Source organism: Natrix helvetica (genome assembly GCF_964273705.1).
Source record: "Natrix helvetica genome assembly, chromosome: 4".
Classification (NCBI taxonomy): Eukaryota; Metazoa; Chordata; class Lepidosauria; order Squamata; family Natricidae; genus Natrix; species Natrix helvetica.
The window spans coordinates 155,612,146-155,629,464 of NC_138550.1; the positions used below are offsets into that span (position 1 = coordinate 155,612,146).

The 17,319-nt window shown below is 41.4% G+C and overlaps 1 protein-coding gene across 1 annotated transcript in view; it reads right to left on the bottom strand.

Annotated features, from left to right (window-relative positions):
* Positions 1-5,463: 5,463 nt before the first annotated feature.
* HAS2 (hyaluronan synthase 2) overlaps positions 5,464-17,319 on the bottom strand; it is a 46,025-nt gene continuing 34,169 nt past the window's right edge. The window contains exons 3-4 of the mRNA XM_081950658.1: positions 7,694-7,795; positions 5,464-7,316 (exon numbers count right to left, since the gene is read on the bottom strand). Of these exons, the coding sequence (XP_081806784.1) occupies positions 6,387-7,316; positions 7,694-7,795 (1,032 nt within the window). The 3' untranslated portion in view covers positions 5,464-6,386. The remainder of the gene's footprint in view (positions 7,317-7,693; positions 7,796-17,319) is intronic.

The window sequence follows — 17,319 nt, forward strand, 5'->3', positions numbered from 1 at the left end:
ATTCTGTTTCTCCAGAGCTCTTTTGTATTCAAGAATGCAAACTGAATCTGCAAAACCTTTCCAACCCTCAATTACATATCTTGACTTCTCAAGCTACAAAATTGGAGCTGCATTACACAACGGTTGTTTCTGATATGTCAAATTGACTTACAAGACCGATCATTTAGGCTGGTCATTTCTTGTTCATTTCTAAATTATAAAAACCTAAAATCTCCAAGTTTAATTCAAATTTGGATGATTATTTAGGAACAACGCAGAAGCATTTGACACTGATTTGCTTTAAATTTGGGGGGAGGGGAGGCAGAACTTTCCATTTTGATCTACTACCCTGGTGCTTCCTGGTGGTGCCCCTCCAAGTACTAACCACGTCAAACCCTGCTTAGCATTTTGAGATGAGCCAAAGGGCTTTCATCAGAGATATATTTTCTGAGTTAGAGCCTTCCCTAAAGCAAAATTGATGTTAAACAATGGGTGTCTACATATCAGGGTTAGTTAACTAATATTACACTTTTGAAAGAATAACTCCCCAAAAGCATCACATGCAGGGGTGAAATGTTCTAAAATCTGCTACCGGTTTGCTTTGCACTCATGTGCACCAAACGTGTGCTACTACGCAGTGCTGAAAAAGGAGGATTACGTTAAGTAGACCAGCAAGAGGGGGGAACAGCTGTGCCGTGTGATTTAGATTCATTAGGAAGTAGGATTTCCTTTTTTCTAACGAATATAAATCATGCAGCACAGCTGATTGTGGCATAGCTAATCATCGGAACGTAAAAAAATGCTACCGGTTCGCCCAAACCGGTAGCCTTTTTCTTTCCTACCGGCTCAGGTGAACTGGTAGCATGTTTTACTACCAGTTTGGGCGAACCAGTCCGATCCAGTATCATTTCACTCCTGATCACATGTACACTACGCAGAGGAATTACGTATATAAGAAGCCAAGATCTCAAATCTGTGCTCTCCACACACAAATCTTGGATATGACCCTCTTGGATATAACCTTAAGCAATTGTTACCAAAAGGAATTATAAATATTAAAGACAGTCTAAGGCAGTGGTTCTCAACCTATGGGTCGGGACCCCTTTGGGGGTCAAACGACTCTTTCACAGGGGTCGCTTAAGACCATGGGAAAACACATATTTTCGATGGTCTTAGGAACCGAGACACCAATTTTATGGTTGGGGGTCACCACAACATGAGGAACTGTATTAAAGGGTTCCCAGCATTGGGAAGGTTGAGAACCACTGGTCTAGGGATTGTTCTGAACCCATTCCTTGCTACTTTCTAGCTGTTTGGGAAATATTTGAAAATGTGAGCAATGTGGGTAAGCATAAACCCCAATGTGATTTAGAAATCTTCACTGTTAAACCGGTGTGAAAGATGGGGAACCTATAGCACATATACAGGTAGTTCTTGACTTACAACTGTCCGTTTGGTGACCATTGAAAGTTACAATGGGACTGAAAAAAGTGACTTATGACTGTTTTTCAGTTATGGCTTTTGCAGCATCCCCATGGTCAGCTGATCAAAATTTGGACACTTGGCAACTTGGCCTGTATTTATGATCGTTGTGGTGTCCTGGGATCATGTGATCATCTTTTGCGACCTTCTGACAAGCAAGGTCAATGGGAAAACCAGATTCGCTTAATAAACATGTTACTAACTTAACAACTGCAGGGATTCACTTAACAAATGTGACAGGAAAAGTCGTAAAATGGGGCAAAACTCACTTAACCACTGCCTCGTTTAGCAACAGAAATCTTGGGGTCAATTTTAGTCGAGAGTATCTGTAGCAAGTTTAACTTACTCCGAATTTAAACAAATTTTGCTTCCCCATAAAGGTGCCTGAATGGTAGGCTAAAAAAAAGATGGTAGCCACAACAGTATGATTGAACCTCAGTTTCTATATGCATTAACTTATATAAAAACAACCAGGCAGAGCTTTGATTCTACTATTGCATCCGCCATGTTGAATTTTTTGACCATATCTCGTTTCCCCAACAACAAATGGAAGGGTTGGGTGATAAAGACTTGGGTAGTTTGTTCCCCAAGGAATTCACCACTGGTATTCCCATAAGGCTTGGACAGTTTAGGAAATCCAGAGATTCCTTGGTAACTTATTCCTCAGCAAGGTCATATTGGAATGAGGCCAAATATGTTTTATTTATTTTGTCAGAAACTAGCCATAGAATTTTCCTGACTCCTACTGCACTGTAGAAAAATTGAGAAAACAATTTTAAAAACGACAGTCACAAACGTTATGTGTTTGAATGAATGTTTGAGGAATCTTCCATTTTTTACCTTCAGATGTTTGAGGTATGATGAGAATACAGCCAAAGCATATCCCCCCTCCTCTCTCTCTCACACACACACACACACACCTGCATATAAAATTTGCAGAGTTAGAAATACCGGTACTTTGTATTATACTTAGAAAAGGAGAAAAGGGACCAGGTATGCACACAGCTAAATGGAAACGTGGGCCCACATAAAACATTATTGATCAACCAAACCAAGCTTGCCTTTTGATGCTGACTTCCATGATTAAATTAAGATTCTATTAAATTAAGACACTATTGTAGAAAAAAAATGTAATACACTCACAATTGTACAAAAATATTTTATTTATTAAAGTAACAATTGTACTAAACAACCTATATTTGAAATGCATTGAATTATTGCTAGAATAAATACAGGCAATAAATTCAATATTTTTTTTAATAAAATGAAAAGAATTATTTGACACTCAAACGTTATTTCCCCAAAGCTTTAACTTATACAATATAAATAGTTAAAAGGCAAAGTCAAGTTTCTTTCCCCCCCACTTGTGTTGTTTATTTGTTTTGTTTCATTTTTTAAACATTTTTTTTAATACTGATCCATTCGGTGGCTAAAAAGGATGTTCCCCTTGCCCAGCTGAAGCATATATCAAAAACACATTTGCAAGCAAGCATGCTTGTCTCCATATCACAGACAAATAAAAGGAAAGTGTGTTACACATCATTTTATGACAGAAAAAGAAGCATCTTAATAAAAGATGGTCGAAGAGGTGTCTGAAATCAGATGAATGTATTTTCCACAATCCAGTCAAGAAACTAGATTTGCAAACCAGTGTGGTGCTGATAATATTTCAGTAAATATCCTTTGAGAATTTGTATTATATGATTTTGCCCAACCCATAGGCATTAGGCCCCAATTTCTTTCTTTTTCTAAACTAGAAACATATTTATAGGCATAAGTAAAACAAACTTTGTTTACAAACGTGAATATCAGCATTTCTCAATGTTGACCATTTTAAGATGCGCATCTTAAGTCTAAGTTGAAGTCTACACATTTTAAAATGCTCAACGTTGAGAAAATGCTGGTATAGATGAAATTGGAATAGATGGTATTACAACAGCCCATATCCATGTTTATTCATTTCACAGAGTTGCATCTAGTGTGTTCATATTACCTTGAAGTAAATCACATTCAGTCCTGTGAGTTTTATAGTAAAGTTATGAGATTATATTTGTAATCACATATCTGTCTATGGAAATCAATGGAGCATTAGACTTATTTAAGTCATCTTCCATAAGCTAGCATTCTTCTGATTGGCAGGATTGCAGTTTCCCTTCAAATCAATCGCCATGCTTACTGAGAATCTTGGATGGAAAATTTTTGAGATGAGATATTGGGTTCATATGTGAGTAACCTAGCTTTAGATCCAGCTAACATGTTTAAAAACTTGGAAAGTAAGGAATTATGTAAAGACCCCTTTTCAGTTTCCAAACTGGGGTCATTCAAATTGAAAAATGATATTCAAATTCCTTTTAGTTGCATTTCCTCTGTGTGCATTTTTTTTAAAAAAAATCACTTTCACTAACATTGATTTAAAGTTGCTGTGGTTTGTGAGTCTTTTGGTTTTGTTTTAATGGCATTTCTGTACATTTTAAACACAGAAGCACTGTACCATGGCTACCAACTGCTACACAATTGAGTACCTTAATTAGTATCTTTGATTATGTCATGTGCTCACAGCTTGTAAATTACCTTGCTCCAAGATAGCAAAAGCAATAGCATTTAGACTTGTGTACCGCTTCCCAGTGCTTTACAGCCCTCTCTAAGCGGTTTACAGAGTCAGCCTATTGCCCTCAATAATCTGGGTCGTCATTTTACCGACCTCGAAAGGATGGAAGTCAGAGTCAACCTTGAGCCAATGTAGATCGAACTCCAGGCTGTGGGCAGAGTTAGTCTGCAATACTGCACTCTAGCCACTGTACCACTGCCGCTCCCAAAGATCCTCACAGATCTTTGGCTGAAACAGAGATTATGGGATTGATTCATCTGTCAGGAAATATATTCTGTTTTGCAATATCCAAAGCACCTGAAGGCAGGACCTGAAGAAGTAATGGGTGGAAACTGACCAAGGAGAGAAGCAACCTAGAACTAAGGAGAAATTTCCTGACAGTGAGAGCAATTAATCAGTGGAATGACTTGCCTCCAGAAGTTGTGAGTGCTCCAACGTTTGACGTTTTTAAGAAGAGATTTGTACAACCATTTGACTGAAATGGTATAGAGTTGAACTAGAACAGGGGTGTCCAAACTTGGCAACTTTAAGACTTGTGGACTTCTGGGGAATTCTGGGAGTTGAAGTCCACAAGTCTTAAAGTTGCCAAGTTTGGACACCCCTGAACTAGAAGATCTCCCTTCCACCTCTATTATTCTGTTATTTCTGGGAGGGGAAAACAATTGCACATATCTATCCCTTTGGCCTTAATGGGGCAGAATGTCCTTCAGTACAACCCACACTAAACACACAGAGTTGTGCATAATCACTCCAAATTCCCAGGAGAATGTAGGGCAAGCACTCTGCAACAGAGGTGGCATGCTGCTGGTTCTAACCGGTTCGTCCAAACCAGTAGTAGAAATCGTGGGTGGCCTCTCTCACCCGCCCCGGCTCTACGGCATCACATTTAGGCCCTTTTTTTTAAAAGGCAAAGCATAGGTGTGGCAGACGGAGTGCATGCACGGACGTGGTAGAGCGTGCGTGGTCACATTTGCAAACTGGTAAGGAAGGTAAGCGAATACCACCCGCTGCACTGCAGGTGCAACAAATAATAGAATTATCGGTAGGAAACGGGGACAATAGATGTGGAGAGCTACAGTTCGGGCTGTTTTTATCAAAATGATGGAAGAACTGTCGTAATAGAAGCCCTGCCCTTTTTGACATCACACAAGGGATGTCATGATGCCTCTACAGAAGCATTGGGGCTTGCTTCACTGGATGCGCTAACACCAGATGGATTGGTTTGACCGATGCGCATGGAACAGAGAGCAAGGGGTGAGATTCACCTGAAAAACCAAACTTGGTGGACTGACGTAGAAGACCTTTTTAGAAGTTTCCCTCATCGTTTTTCTGTCCGTCCCCCCATCAACTGACCATCAGGTTGCTTTTCCCAAATAAAATTAAAGCAAGTCACACAAGTTTATATATACTGTAATGGAAATAGTCATCCATCCATTGAAAAATACAGAAATTAAGTTTTAATTCTTAAAACAAAAACACAGAGCATCCATTTTCACATTGTGGGCAAGAAGGTTGTTCTCGTTTTTAAACCTTTTATTTTAAAGTAACCATTTTTCAAACACTTGTTTAGAAAAGTAGGCTGTTAAGTAGGATGGGAAGAAAAGATTTTTTGGCAGTAATATAAAATACGAGCTTGTTGTTTTTTTAAAAAAAAATGGTGTAAAAGGTAAACAAAGACAAATTATTACAATGATATAAAAATACAACTGGATCATCCACTCTTGTAAAAATTGACTTTGGAATTGCATTTGGCAGTTTCACATTTACACACATACACGCGCACACACATACAAACACACAAAAGCACACATGTGCCACATCATTCTAAAAAAAAAATCACAGAACAATGCAAAGAAATTTATAAATTATGGTCGCAAGGGGTTGTCAAATCCTTTGCCTGTGTCTCCAAAACTCCCTTTCTTCTGTGTCTGTCCATATCAGAGTGAGTAATGAGGTATATAGGACATTAACACTTTCGGACATACGTGTGATAGAAGAAAGTGCATTTTCAGAGACATCCCCCCCCCGCACAGGAATGGGTTGAATCCATGATTTTTTTATCCTCCCCTACCAAAAAAGGCACAATCACATTTTTATTTTATGTTTTTTTGTTTTGTTTTTCTCTTTTGCTTTGGCATGCTTCGTTAATGTTCAAATCCAAGCAGCAGTAATCCTTTTCCCTTAGCGATGTCAAAATTCAGTGCCACCAACTCTGAAAAGGTTTATTTTCATGTCCCTTGAAGAAGAAGAAAAAACACTTTGCTAAGGGCAGCAAAGATGAAACAACCACAACAGGAAAATGTCCATGCTGGTGAAATCACACGTCAAGCACCATGTCGTATTGTTGTTCCTTCTTCCGCCGGCCACATTTAGTGATAAGAGCTAAATATAAAGTCAAAAGCATCACCCAGTAGCAGGCATAAAGTATAGTGCCAATGATCAGCACCGTCTGTTTTGATTCGGAAAATGGCTTTCTAGATTCCTTGTATATGGTGAAAATAACCCCGCCTAGAAGGATTGTAAACCAAACAGACACGGGGATGAGTCCTATGAAATTGACCACGATAGTTTTTCGGCCAGATGTGCCCCATCCTGCCTTGTTTATGGTGGCAATTGCAAACATCTTGGCGGGAAGTAAACTTGACATGTACAACACTGAGTAAAGGGACATAAACACCATGACAATGTTCCCTCTAAGGCAGCTGGCAAAGGAAGACTTGATGAGGCCAACAAGTTGGACAGTCAACAAGAAGAGAAGGATGTTCCACAGTTTCCCCCGGTAAAAAAGTTGTATGACAGTGGCAATGAGAAAAAAGGGAAAGAACCCTGTGATGACCGCCTCGTAGGTCATCCACAAGTGATGCTTGTGGAACCACATGGCGTTGTACAACCACTCGCGGAAATAGGACTTACTCCAACGGGTCTGCTGGTTCAACCATCTGAGATATTCGATGGGCGTTTCCGTAAGGCACTTGGATCGAGCGGTGTACTTCGTTGCATAGCCGAGGCTTAGGACCCTGTTGGTGAGATGTCGATCGTCTCCAAAGCTACACTGAGAGCCCATGAATTCCTGATTGTACCAATCTTCCACAAATTCGTGGAGTAAGGAGTTCCTGTACATCCCTAAGGGTCCACTGATACACTGCACACAGCCAAAGTAGGACTGGCATGCTCGTTCAATATTAAAGGCCATCCAGTACCTGACACTGCTGAGAAAGGAGATCCATGAATCGTACTTGTTCAAAATCTGCAAGAGAAGATTAAAAGTTAGTTCCTGAGAGAAAGCCCGCAAGGTTATCCTTGACACAGCACCTTGTTATTTTTTAATATTGTAATATGGAAGGTTTCCCATTTATTGTTTTCATTAACCAGCTCTTACCCGCATAAGAGTAACAACTCATTGTTCCTATCAGCCATCTCTTCTCACTGCCCCATTAGTTATAATCCCACTTTAGGCACAAAAGCAGCTGGGGGGACATTGGGCCAGTGATATAAGAAGGAGACCAGGACAAACTAGTTCTGAAATCTTGCCAAGTAAACAGCAGAGACTTGTTCAAGCAGTTACAAAGAAAGCACCAAAAAACAAAAATGCCATACTAAAATCAGAAAGATTACTATATCTACCTGTACGTCTCCTCCAACACCACCAACCATCGGATCTTCTTCTAAAACCTTTACCATTTCCACCGAAGATGCTGGATCGAGCATCGTGTCTGAATCACATACCTGTCCATAAAAAAAACAAAGCACATGCAAAAATAAGAGATCAGGGGCAAGATTGTTGAAAGAACGAACTACAAGCAATTACATAGTTCAGGGGTCAGCAAACTGCGGCTCTGGAGCCGCATGTGGCTCTTTCATCCCTCTGCTGCAGCTGTCGCCAATCAGCGCCACAATTGATAGGGCTTTCCGTTAGGACAGGTAGTGGAAAAAGGATGCCACTCTAGGAGGAGACTATGATGGGGGAACTAGACTTCCGGTCAGCTCCAGAGTTGAATGTGGGCCTTCCGTTTAGGTCCTTTGTGGCTCTTTTGAGTGTTTAAGGCTGCTGACCCCTGACATAGTTGAATAATAATGCTTGCATATTGATGATATTTTCTCGAGAAATCCCATAATTATTACATCCAGTACTTGGAATTCTTTAGCGATGAGTTGGAAATGGAGAACAAGTGTTCTGAAAGTGTAAAATATACCCCTGTGTCTTTAGAATATGGGCCGAAGAAACTTGTGAAATTGATTACAAATTGGGAGAAACAAATTTCTGCAGGGCGCTTGCTTTGTATGCAGAATATAGTCTGCTATCCCATCCCACTGAGAGTTCAGTTGGTTTTTCTGAATCTCTAAAATCTGGATCTCTAAAAACCCAACCAATGGAATTTGTATTGTTTAGTCTTTGCAAGCAGCGTTAAACTCAAAGGAGTGGAGTGGTCATATCACTGCAATGATTCATTACAGTTAGCCCTTCAATTATGACCACAATTGAGCCCAAAATTTATTGAGATATGTGTGTGTGTGTGTGTGTGTGTGTACGCGCGCAAGCACATATATGGGTCGTCGTCATCATCATCATCATCATCTATCCATTGTAGGATGAAGACTCTTCCGTATATTTCCAAACAATATGATCCTGAGCTAGCGCTAGAGCTCTCTCTCTCTCTCCCTCTTTCTCTCTCCTTCTCTCTCCCTCCCTCTCCCTCCCTCTCCACACACACACACACACACACACACACACACAGAGATAGTCCTGGACTTACAACCACAATTGAGCCCAAAATCTCTGTTGCTAAGTGAGACATTTCTTAAGTGAGTTTTGCCCCATTTTACAACCTTCTTTGCCACAGTTGTTAAGTGAATCCCTGCAGTTGTTAAATTAGTAACACAGTTGTTAAGAGAATCTGGATTCCCCGTTGATTTTGCTTGTCCGAAGGTTACAAAAGGTGAACACGTGATCCTTGGACATTGCAATTGTCCTAAGTATGGGTCACTTGCCAAGCATCTGGATTTGGATCGTATGACCATGGGGATGCTGCAATGGTTGCAACGGTGAAAAACGGTCATGTCACTTTTTTCAGTGTTGTTGAAACTTTGAACAGTCACTAAGTGAATAGTTGTCAGTTGAGGACTACCTGTATATATTCTTTGGAGAGCGGGCATCAGAAGTTCATTTTTTAATGTGTGCCAGTGTGTTCACAGAAAAAAAAGTGACAATAAAGGTGATCTCATCATCTTATCTCATCTTATCTCACCACCTTATATCTTCTATTAGTATTTGATACAGAACAGCGGTAAAGAAACACTACTTGGTGGGCGCTTTGCGCTTTTCCTGATCTTCACTTCCCCTCGAGGCGGGGAAAAAAGATTGCATTTGGTGCCCCAGTGCAAATGTTTCCCACTGTCCTAAGGGGGAATGAATGATGAGTGAACTTACAGATGCTTCCCTAAAAAAATTGGCAGAGGATCTGGGAAGAAACATGATAGCCCTTTTCGCTCACAGAAGGTTTAGCTATTCATGTGAAATATATACCTTGGATCCCACCATCCAGCTCGCTTTGAACTCTCAGTTCATGGGGCTCCACACTTCTAAACATTAATAAAAGTCTGTTTCACTCTTACGTTTAGAGTGCATGTTATTTTATTTCCTGATTACGTTTCCAATGGACTGGGAAGGGTTTATATTTTTAGCCTCCTTAAAATGTGAAATAGATACCTCTTTTGAGCACGGTTGTTGTGAATACAACTAGTATTTGTGTTGTATATACAGCACACTTTGCATAGCTTGGTTTAAAAAAAGATTTCGTGGCTGTGTGAAATTTGGTTTATTTTTAATCTTACTGGAGGTATCTCTGTGTTAAAGTGCTATGTAAACCCAACTTCTCTGGCTGGTTTATGGTTTACAGTGCTGTGTAAACTGAGAGAATGGGTTAATTCAGTAAGCAAGCAGATTTATGAACACATTCTTTGAACTGTTGCAACTCTGACTTTAATCCATAGTTTTCTGGAGGATCTATCCTCATGTCAATATAGTGTAAACGGGATTAATCTCATCTCTTCTATGTCCAGCCTTAGATATACACACAACACTTTTGAATTTAAAGTTTTGAGTTTAAATTCCGAGCTTAAAACCAAAACAGTTGGTTCAGATTCAAGAAGGGTTATCTTAAGCATTTGGGTTGAAAATCAGAGGGCTTGTTTCAAGCTCAAGGATTGTTTGCACACCTTAACAATACCTTATCTCTTCTATAGAGTTGAGACCAGTGGTGAAATTCAATTTTTTTTACTATCAGTTCTGTGGGCATGGCTTGGTGGGCGTGGCAGGGGAAGCATACTGCAAAATCTCCATTCCTACTCCATTCCAGGGGAAGGATACTGCAAAATCCCCATTCCCTCCCCAATCCTGGGGGAAGGATACTGCAAAATCCCCATTCCCTCCCCAATCCTGGGGGAAGGATACTGCAAAATCCCCATTCCCACCCCACTTTAGGGGAAGGATATTGCAAAATCTCCAATCCTACCCCACTCTGAGGCCAGCAGAGGTGGTATTTGCCAGTTCTCCGAACTACTCAAAATTTTCACAACCAGCTCTCCAGAACGTGTCAGAACCTGCTGAATTTCACCTATGGTTGAGGCATCCCTGACAACCATCAAGTTCATGTGCTGCCTGTAGCACATTCAAAAGATTCCATTGGTGGTCAAACTTATAAGGGAGGAATTTCATACAAAAAAGGGACATTTCAAAGATCAAGATAAAATAAAGAAAAGGGAGAAAATGATTATTATTTTCAGAGCGAGTAGGACCTTCAATATTTTGAGAGAGTCCATTCAGGAATGGAAAGGCAATTTAAGGCAACTTAAGATAATTAAAAGAATATGTACAATATTGGGCATGCTAATCAAATCAGCATGATTAAACTCAAAATTAAAATCAGCCTTGTTAAAACCAGCCTTCCTCCTTCGGAAGAAGATTTGATAAACTTTCTGTACACAAATGAAGGTGCCCAAAAATTTCAAATGTTTTTTTTTTTAAAAAAGAGAGAGAATATAATGTTTTCAAGTCAAGCAAACAAAGTACTCTAGCCATTCACACTGCATCTCCTTTCCCAACAGGGCCTCAATGCCTGTGATTCATCATGATCAAATCATTAAAGTTAGATGAAACCTAATGACTCATGGGGAGAAAACATCACATGCATTTAAAAAAAAATTAGAAATTATTTCTGAATTCTAAATTGGGGAGTTATTGCCAAATGTCAAGTTTGTGTGGCCTAATGGTAAAAGGTAAAGGTAAAGGTTCCTCTCGTACATATGTGCTACTTGTTTCTGACTCTAGGGGGAGGTGCTCATCTCCGTTTCAAAGCCGAAGAGCCAACGCTGTCTGAAGACGTCTCCGTGGTCATGTGGCTGGCATGACTAAACACCGAAGGTGCACGGAACACTGTAATCTTACAAAAGGTGGCCCTGTTTTTTCTACTTGCATTTTTTACATGCTTTTGAACTTTTAGGTTGGCAGAAGCTGGGAAATGTAATGAGAGCTCACTCTGTTACGCTGCACTAGGGATTCGAACCGCTGACCTTTCTGATCGACAAGCTCAGCGTCTTAGCCACTGAGCCACCAGCTCAGCAGTTTAAAATCGGAGGTAATGGCTAAAAAAGATGGAGGCCAATCCTTCTCCTGGATGTTCAGCTACTATCTCTTTGGGATGCTTTAATTTGGATTTATGCATTACGAAGGGGCTTGAATGACCTCTATAATTCTGCTGCTTTGTTTCTGTATCTATTAATGGCCCGATGTGACCATAACTCAACTTTATGCAATGTTTTACTTCAATCCACCTTTTTCTGGATTTCTAGTATCTGTCCTCCATGGCTAATCCAATACTCTTGCTTCCCATGGTCAGGGTGTTGGGTGTGACCAACTGAAAACCCTACTCATTTTGCTGCTCTCCTCCCCATCCATTGCAGAAGAGTCATCTAGATGAGCAACTGTGTTTTTCTTGGACATTAAAAATGGCTCCATGACCTTCATTTTGGAAAGTACAGATGGTGACTGCCCTCTTCTCTCTCTTTTGCTGGTGTATAGCACATCTGCTGGCAGTAACAATCTCATTTTGCCCAGCAATAGGACCAGCTTGTCAGGGAATTGAGCAACCAGTGTCCAAATGGAGTCAGAGATGCTGACATGGGAGTTTTATATAAATAAATATATTTTATAACTATATACACAGCAAACTAGAAAGTCAGACAAACAGGAGCATCATTAGATAAATCAACACAGTGGGAACATCATGAGGTAAATCACACAGAAAGGACACACAGCACATAGAGGAAAAAGGCGGGAAACAAGGAAACTCCCCCTCTACACTCCTAGTAACAAATCACAAAGTAGATTGCCTCATGCAATGGCCAGTTCTTTTCAAACAATTAACTGTAACTGTGTGTTCTTGGTCATTATCCAACTCTTCACTCCTCCAGCTATTAAATATCTTAACATGGCTTTTGTGGGTCACCCAAAAAAGAAAAAAGAAAAGGTAATACAGAGAATCTGTTCACATCTCTGTACCTTCTTGATAGAAGGTACAGAGAAAAGACAGACAGACAGACAGACAGACAGACAGACAGACAGACAGACAGACAGACAGATGATAGATAGATAGATAGATAGATAGATAGATAGATAGATAGATAGATAGATGATAGATAGATGATAGATGGATGGATGGATGGATGGAGAGAGAGAGAAGAGCAGATAGATAGATAGATAGATAGATAGATAGATAGATAGATAGATAGATAGATGATAGATAGATAGATAGATAGATAGATAGATAGATAGATAGATAGATAGATAGATAGATGATAGACAGGCAGGCAGGCAGGCAGGCAGGCAGGCAGACAGATTAGGTATGCAGGTAGGCAGACAGATAGACAGACAGATAGTAGATAGAGATGATAGATAGATAGATAGATAGATAGATAGATAGATAGATAGATAGATAGATAGATAGATAGATAGATAGATGATAGATAGATAGATAGATGATAGATAGATAGAAGATAGATAGATAGATAGATAGATAGATAGATGGTAGATAGATAGATAGATAGATAGATAGATAGATAGATAGATAGATAGATAGATAGATAGATAATAGATAGATAGATAGATGATAGATAGATAGATAGATAGATAGATAGATGACAGATAGATGACAGATAGAGAGATAGAGAGATGATAGATAGATAGATAGATGATAGATGATAGATGGATGGATGGACGGATGGATAGAGAGAGAGAGAAGAGTAGATAGATGATAGATAGATAGATAGATAGATAGATAGATAGATAGATAGATGGATGGATGGATGGATGGATGGATGGATGGATGGATGGATGGATGGATGGATGGATGATAGATAGATAGATAGATAGACAGACAGACAGACAGACAGACAGACAGATAGATAGATAGATAGATAGATGATAGATAGATAGAAGATAGATAGATAGATAGATAGATAGATAGATAGATAGATAGATAGATGGTAGATAGATAGATAGATAGATAGATAGATAGATAGATAGATAGATAGATAGATAGAAGAGGGTATCAAGAATACAAATACACTGATGATTAATAAAAGTAGATTACATGAATAAAATATAGTTCGGGGGATAAGCTGTCCCGTCTACACCATCTACTTCATTTTTAGGGGGTTATGCATGGGTGGAGGTATCTACTAGATATAGCCTAGCTGACAGATAATCCCCGCCTGAAGCTTGTACTTTAGAATTGAGGAGTTGGCCTGGCCTAATTCATTTTTAAGCGAACAGTATCACCAAGGCTTTAAATACAAAGCTTTTGCCTTGAGTGAGGTAATGCAGCTGTGGAGGCTGAAGCCAAAGAACTTGGCTGAATGACTTGTCTTGTTTGTATTTCTAGGCTCCCACCCCTCCATCTTCCTACTGACCCAACCCACTTTCCCTCCCTGCTTCTTAACAAGTTTTTATAGGATTACAAACTTTCCATTTTCACGGATGCTGCCAGACCTTTGAGTTTCTCTTTTGAGACGTAAGACCATATGTTCGCATAAGAGAGCCTCTGAGATGCTCTCAGAATGAACTAAGCCTTCAGCTTCTAGCTGGGATTGCTGTTTTTTTAATTGCTTGATTTTTTTTTTTCTTGGAAAAAAAAATAATAGGAAAAAAAAACTTTTAAAGATAGACGGAGAGAGAAATGCATTGTTAATATTAGATAACAGTGGCCTGGAATTCATCCCAAATTGTATAGTTAAAAGTCTCTAGAGATCCTCAGTCATCCAGGCCATGGTTATCCTTAAAGGTGCTTTTTCAGGAGGCAACTGGACTTTCTTGTTTTTTCCTTGAAGACATTTGCTTGGTGGTCAGTTGTGGGCCGATGGCTGAGGACCACTCCAATTTCAAAGGGGGAGGCATTACAGGTGATCCAAACCAGCAAAGTATGGTTGAATTGGATGCACACACTGTTGGAGGATAGGAGCTCTTTTACCGCTGCGAAGGCCCAGTCTTCCTTCTGTCCCCAGGTCCATGGCACTGTCTTTCCCAGGAGATTGTGCAGTGGCTCAGCAACGGTGGCCTTCTGCTGTAAAAAAATACTATAGAAGTTCAATAGTCCTAAGAAGGCTTGGAGCTCTGTCTTGTTACTTGGGGTGGGGGCGTTTCTAACAGCCTTTACTTTGCTGTCGGTGGGCTGGATGCCAGACCCGTCTATGAGGTACCCCAGGAACTCCACCTGCCTCATGCCAATTTTACATTTCTTTGGGTTCACTTTAAGTCCCTTCTCCTTGAACCTCCCCAAAGTCTTGCGCACGTGTTCCATCTGCTGCTCTATGGAGTCCCCTGAGATGAATATGTCATCAAAGTATGGCACTACCCCCGAGATTCCTTGCAGTAGCCACTCCATTAAACACTGAAACAGTCCTGGGGCTATGCTGCAGTCTGGTGCATTTGAAAGCCTCCCTATGGGTCACAATCATCTGTGCTTCTGTGGTGGCTTCGTCCACAGGCAATTGTTGGTATGCCTGGGCCAGGTCCAGTTTGGTGAATATTTTCCCGCTTCCTAGGGAATGCAACAGATTTTCACAACTGGCACCAGGTAGGCGCTTTGCTGTAATGCCTTATTCAGCATACATTTGTAATCTGTGCAGAGGCAGACGGAACCATCTGGCTTCACGGGGGTGGCTGTTGGGGTTTCCCATACCGCGTGGTCGGTTGGCATGAGGATTCCTTGAGCAATTAGTTTGTCCAATTGCTCATCCACCTTGGCCCGTAGAGCAAAGGGGACCCTTCGGGGTTTGAACCTGATGGGGGTTACATGAGGGTCTAGGTTAAATGAAATGGGTTTCCCCATATATTTACCTAGGCCCTCATCAAAGATATCCATGAACTCTGCCAGTAGCCAATCCAGGTCGTGGGTTGAGATTCGATGCAGGCCGGTGATGCCTAGCCCAGGGTCTTGAACCATTCCAATCCCAGTAGGGATGGTCGGTGGCGATGACCGTGAGGGGTAGATGGCCCTGGAATTCATGGAACACCACCTTGACCTCCATTTTTCCTAGGACTTGGATCAGGTTCCTCTAGTAGTCATTGAGCCAGATGTTTGGTGATTTGAGGCGCTTCTTGCTGGCTGTCGGGTTCAATTTCTTAATGGTCTGCCAGGATACAATCATAAAGTATGATCCTGTGTCCAGGTCCATCTTGCATGGTCCCCCTTCAATGGTCATCATGGCATGGAACTTTTCCCCTTCATAGGCGCCTGAGTGGCCCACAGTGATGTGCTGGATCTCCCTCTGGGCTTGGTTCTGTTCCTCTCTCCATCTATTCTGCTGTTGGCCAGGTCATGGGTTGTTTTGTCTCCCCTGTGGAGCCGTGGGTCTTGGATGGGACAGGGTGGGCTGGGATGCTCTGCACACCTTGGCAATGTGGCCTTTCTGCTGGCATCTGTGGCAGATGACTTCCCAGAAATGGCATGCTGCTCTTGAATGGAATCCCATGCAGCCTGGGCAACATGGCTGCCTGCCCTCTATGTCCCTTGCGCTTAGTCTCCTCTCTGGGTACACACGGTGGATGGCATCGGCATCATCCCCTTCATCGTCGTACTCCAGAACTTCAGATGCCCAGTCAGGTTCCCTGAAAATTTGGTATACCCCACTGGTTTTCCTTATGTGCGCTGCCAAGTTATCCGACGACTCAGCTGCCCGGGCTTCCTTGACCATGTCCTTGAATGAGATTCCCCTTCTGATTAGCAGTTTCTTTTGCAAGGAGAGGTCTCTCATTCCTAGGATGATCCGGTCCTTCATCATTTCTTCTGGGTTCATGAAGTCGCACCGGGTCATGATTTCTCAGAGGCTGGCCATGAAATCATTCACCTTCTCTCCTTCCGGTTGACGCTGGTGGTAAAACTCATTCCAGCTCACCATGGGGGTGGCGGATGGCGTGTAGTGGTCTTCCAGGGTGGGTTGTAGGGTTGTCCATGCAACGGTCTCTATGTCTGCTGGGGCAATCAACGTCTATGCCATCTTATAGATTTTCGTTCTGCAGTAAGTTAGGAATAATGCCCTCTTCCTATTGTCCGACTGGTCATGGTAGTCGTTGGCTTCCAGGAACATTCGGAATCGCCCCATGTATGTGTGCCAATCCTCTGTCTGCGGGTTGAAGATTGCTGGTGCAGGAGATGCTTGCGATGCCATCTCGTCTCTTGGTCCTTGTGCGAAATGGCTGCTTGTCCAACGAGGGTTCTCAGGTCCTTTTGTCCTTCATCGCCAGTGTTAGATTGGCAAGAAGCAGCAGGTGAGAGGATTGTTTCAGCACTTTTTATTGCAAGAGTAAGTGACTGTGCTCTGCTGGCTGGGCTGCTGGAGTTCGCCTTTTAAGGAGCTCCGGCAGACCAGCCGGCCAATGACAGTAGTTTAAACTTCCCAGGGTTTGGGCAACCAATCCCCAGTGAGCATGTGAAAACATGTAAATTAAGGAACTCCAGCAGCCCAGCCGGCCAATGACAATTGTTTAAACTTCCTGGGGTTTGGGCAACCAATCCCCGGTGAGCATGTGAAAACATGTAAATTTAACAACGTATGTCGGTACATAACACTGCCTTAATCATGAAAGCCAACTGTATGACTTTGGACCAATTACTCTCTCAGCCCAACAAACCTTACAGGGTGGGGAAAATAAAAGGAAGTAGTATTAGATACCTTTACCACCTTCAGTTACTTAT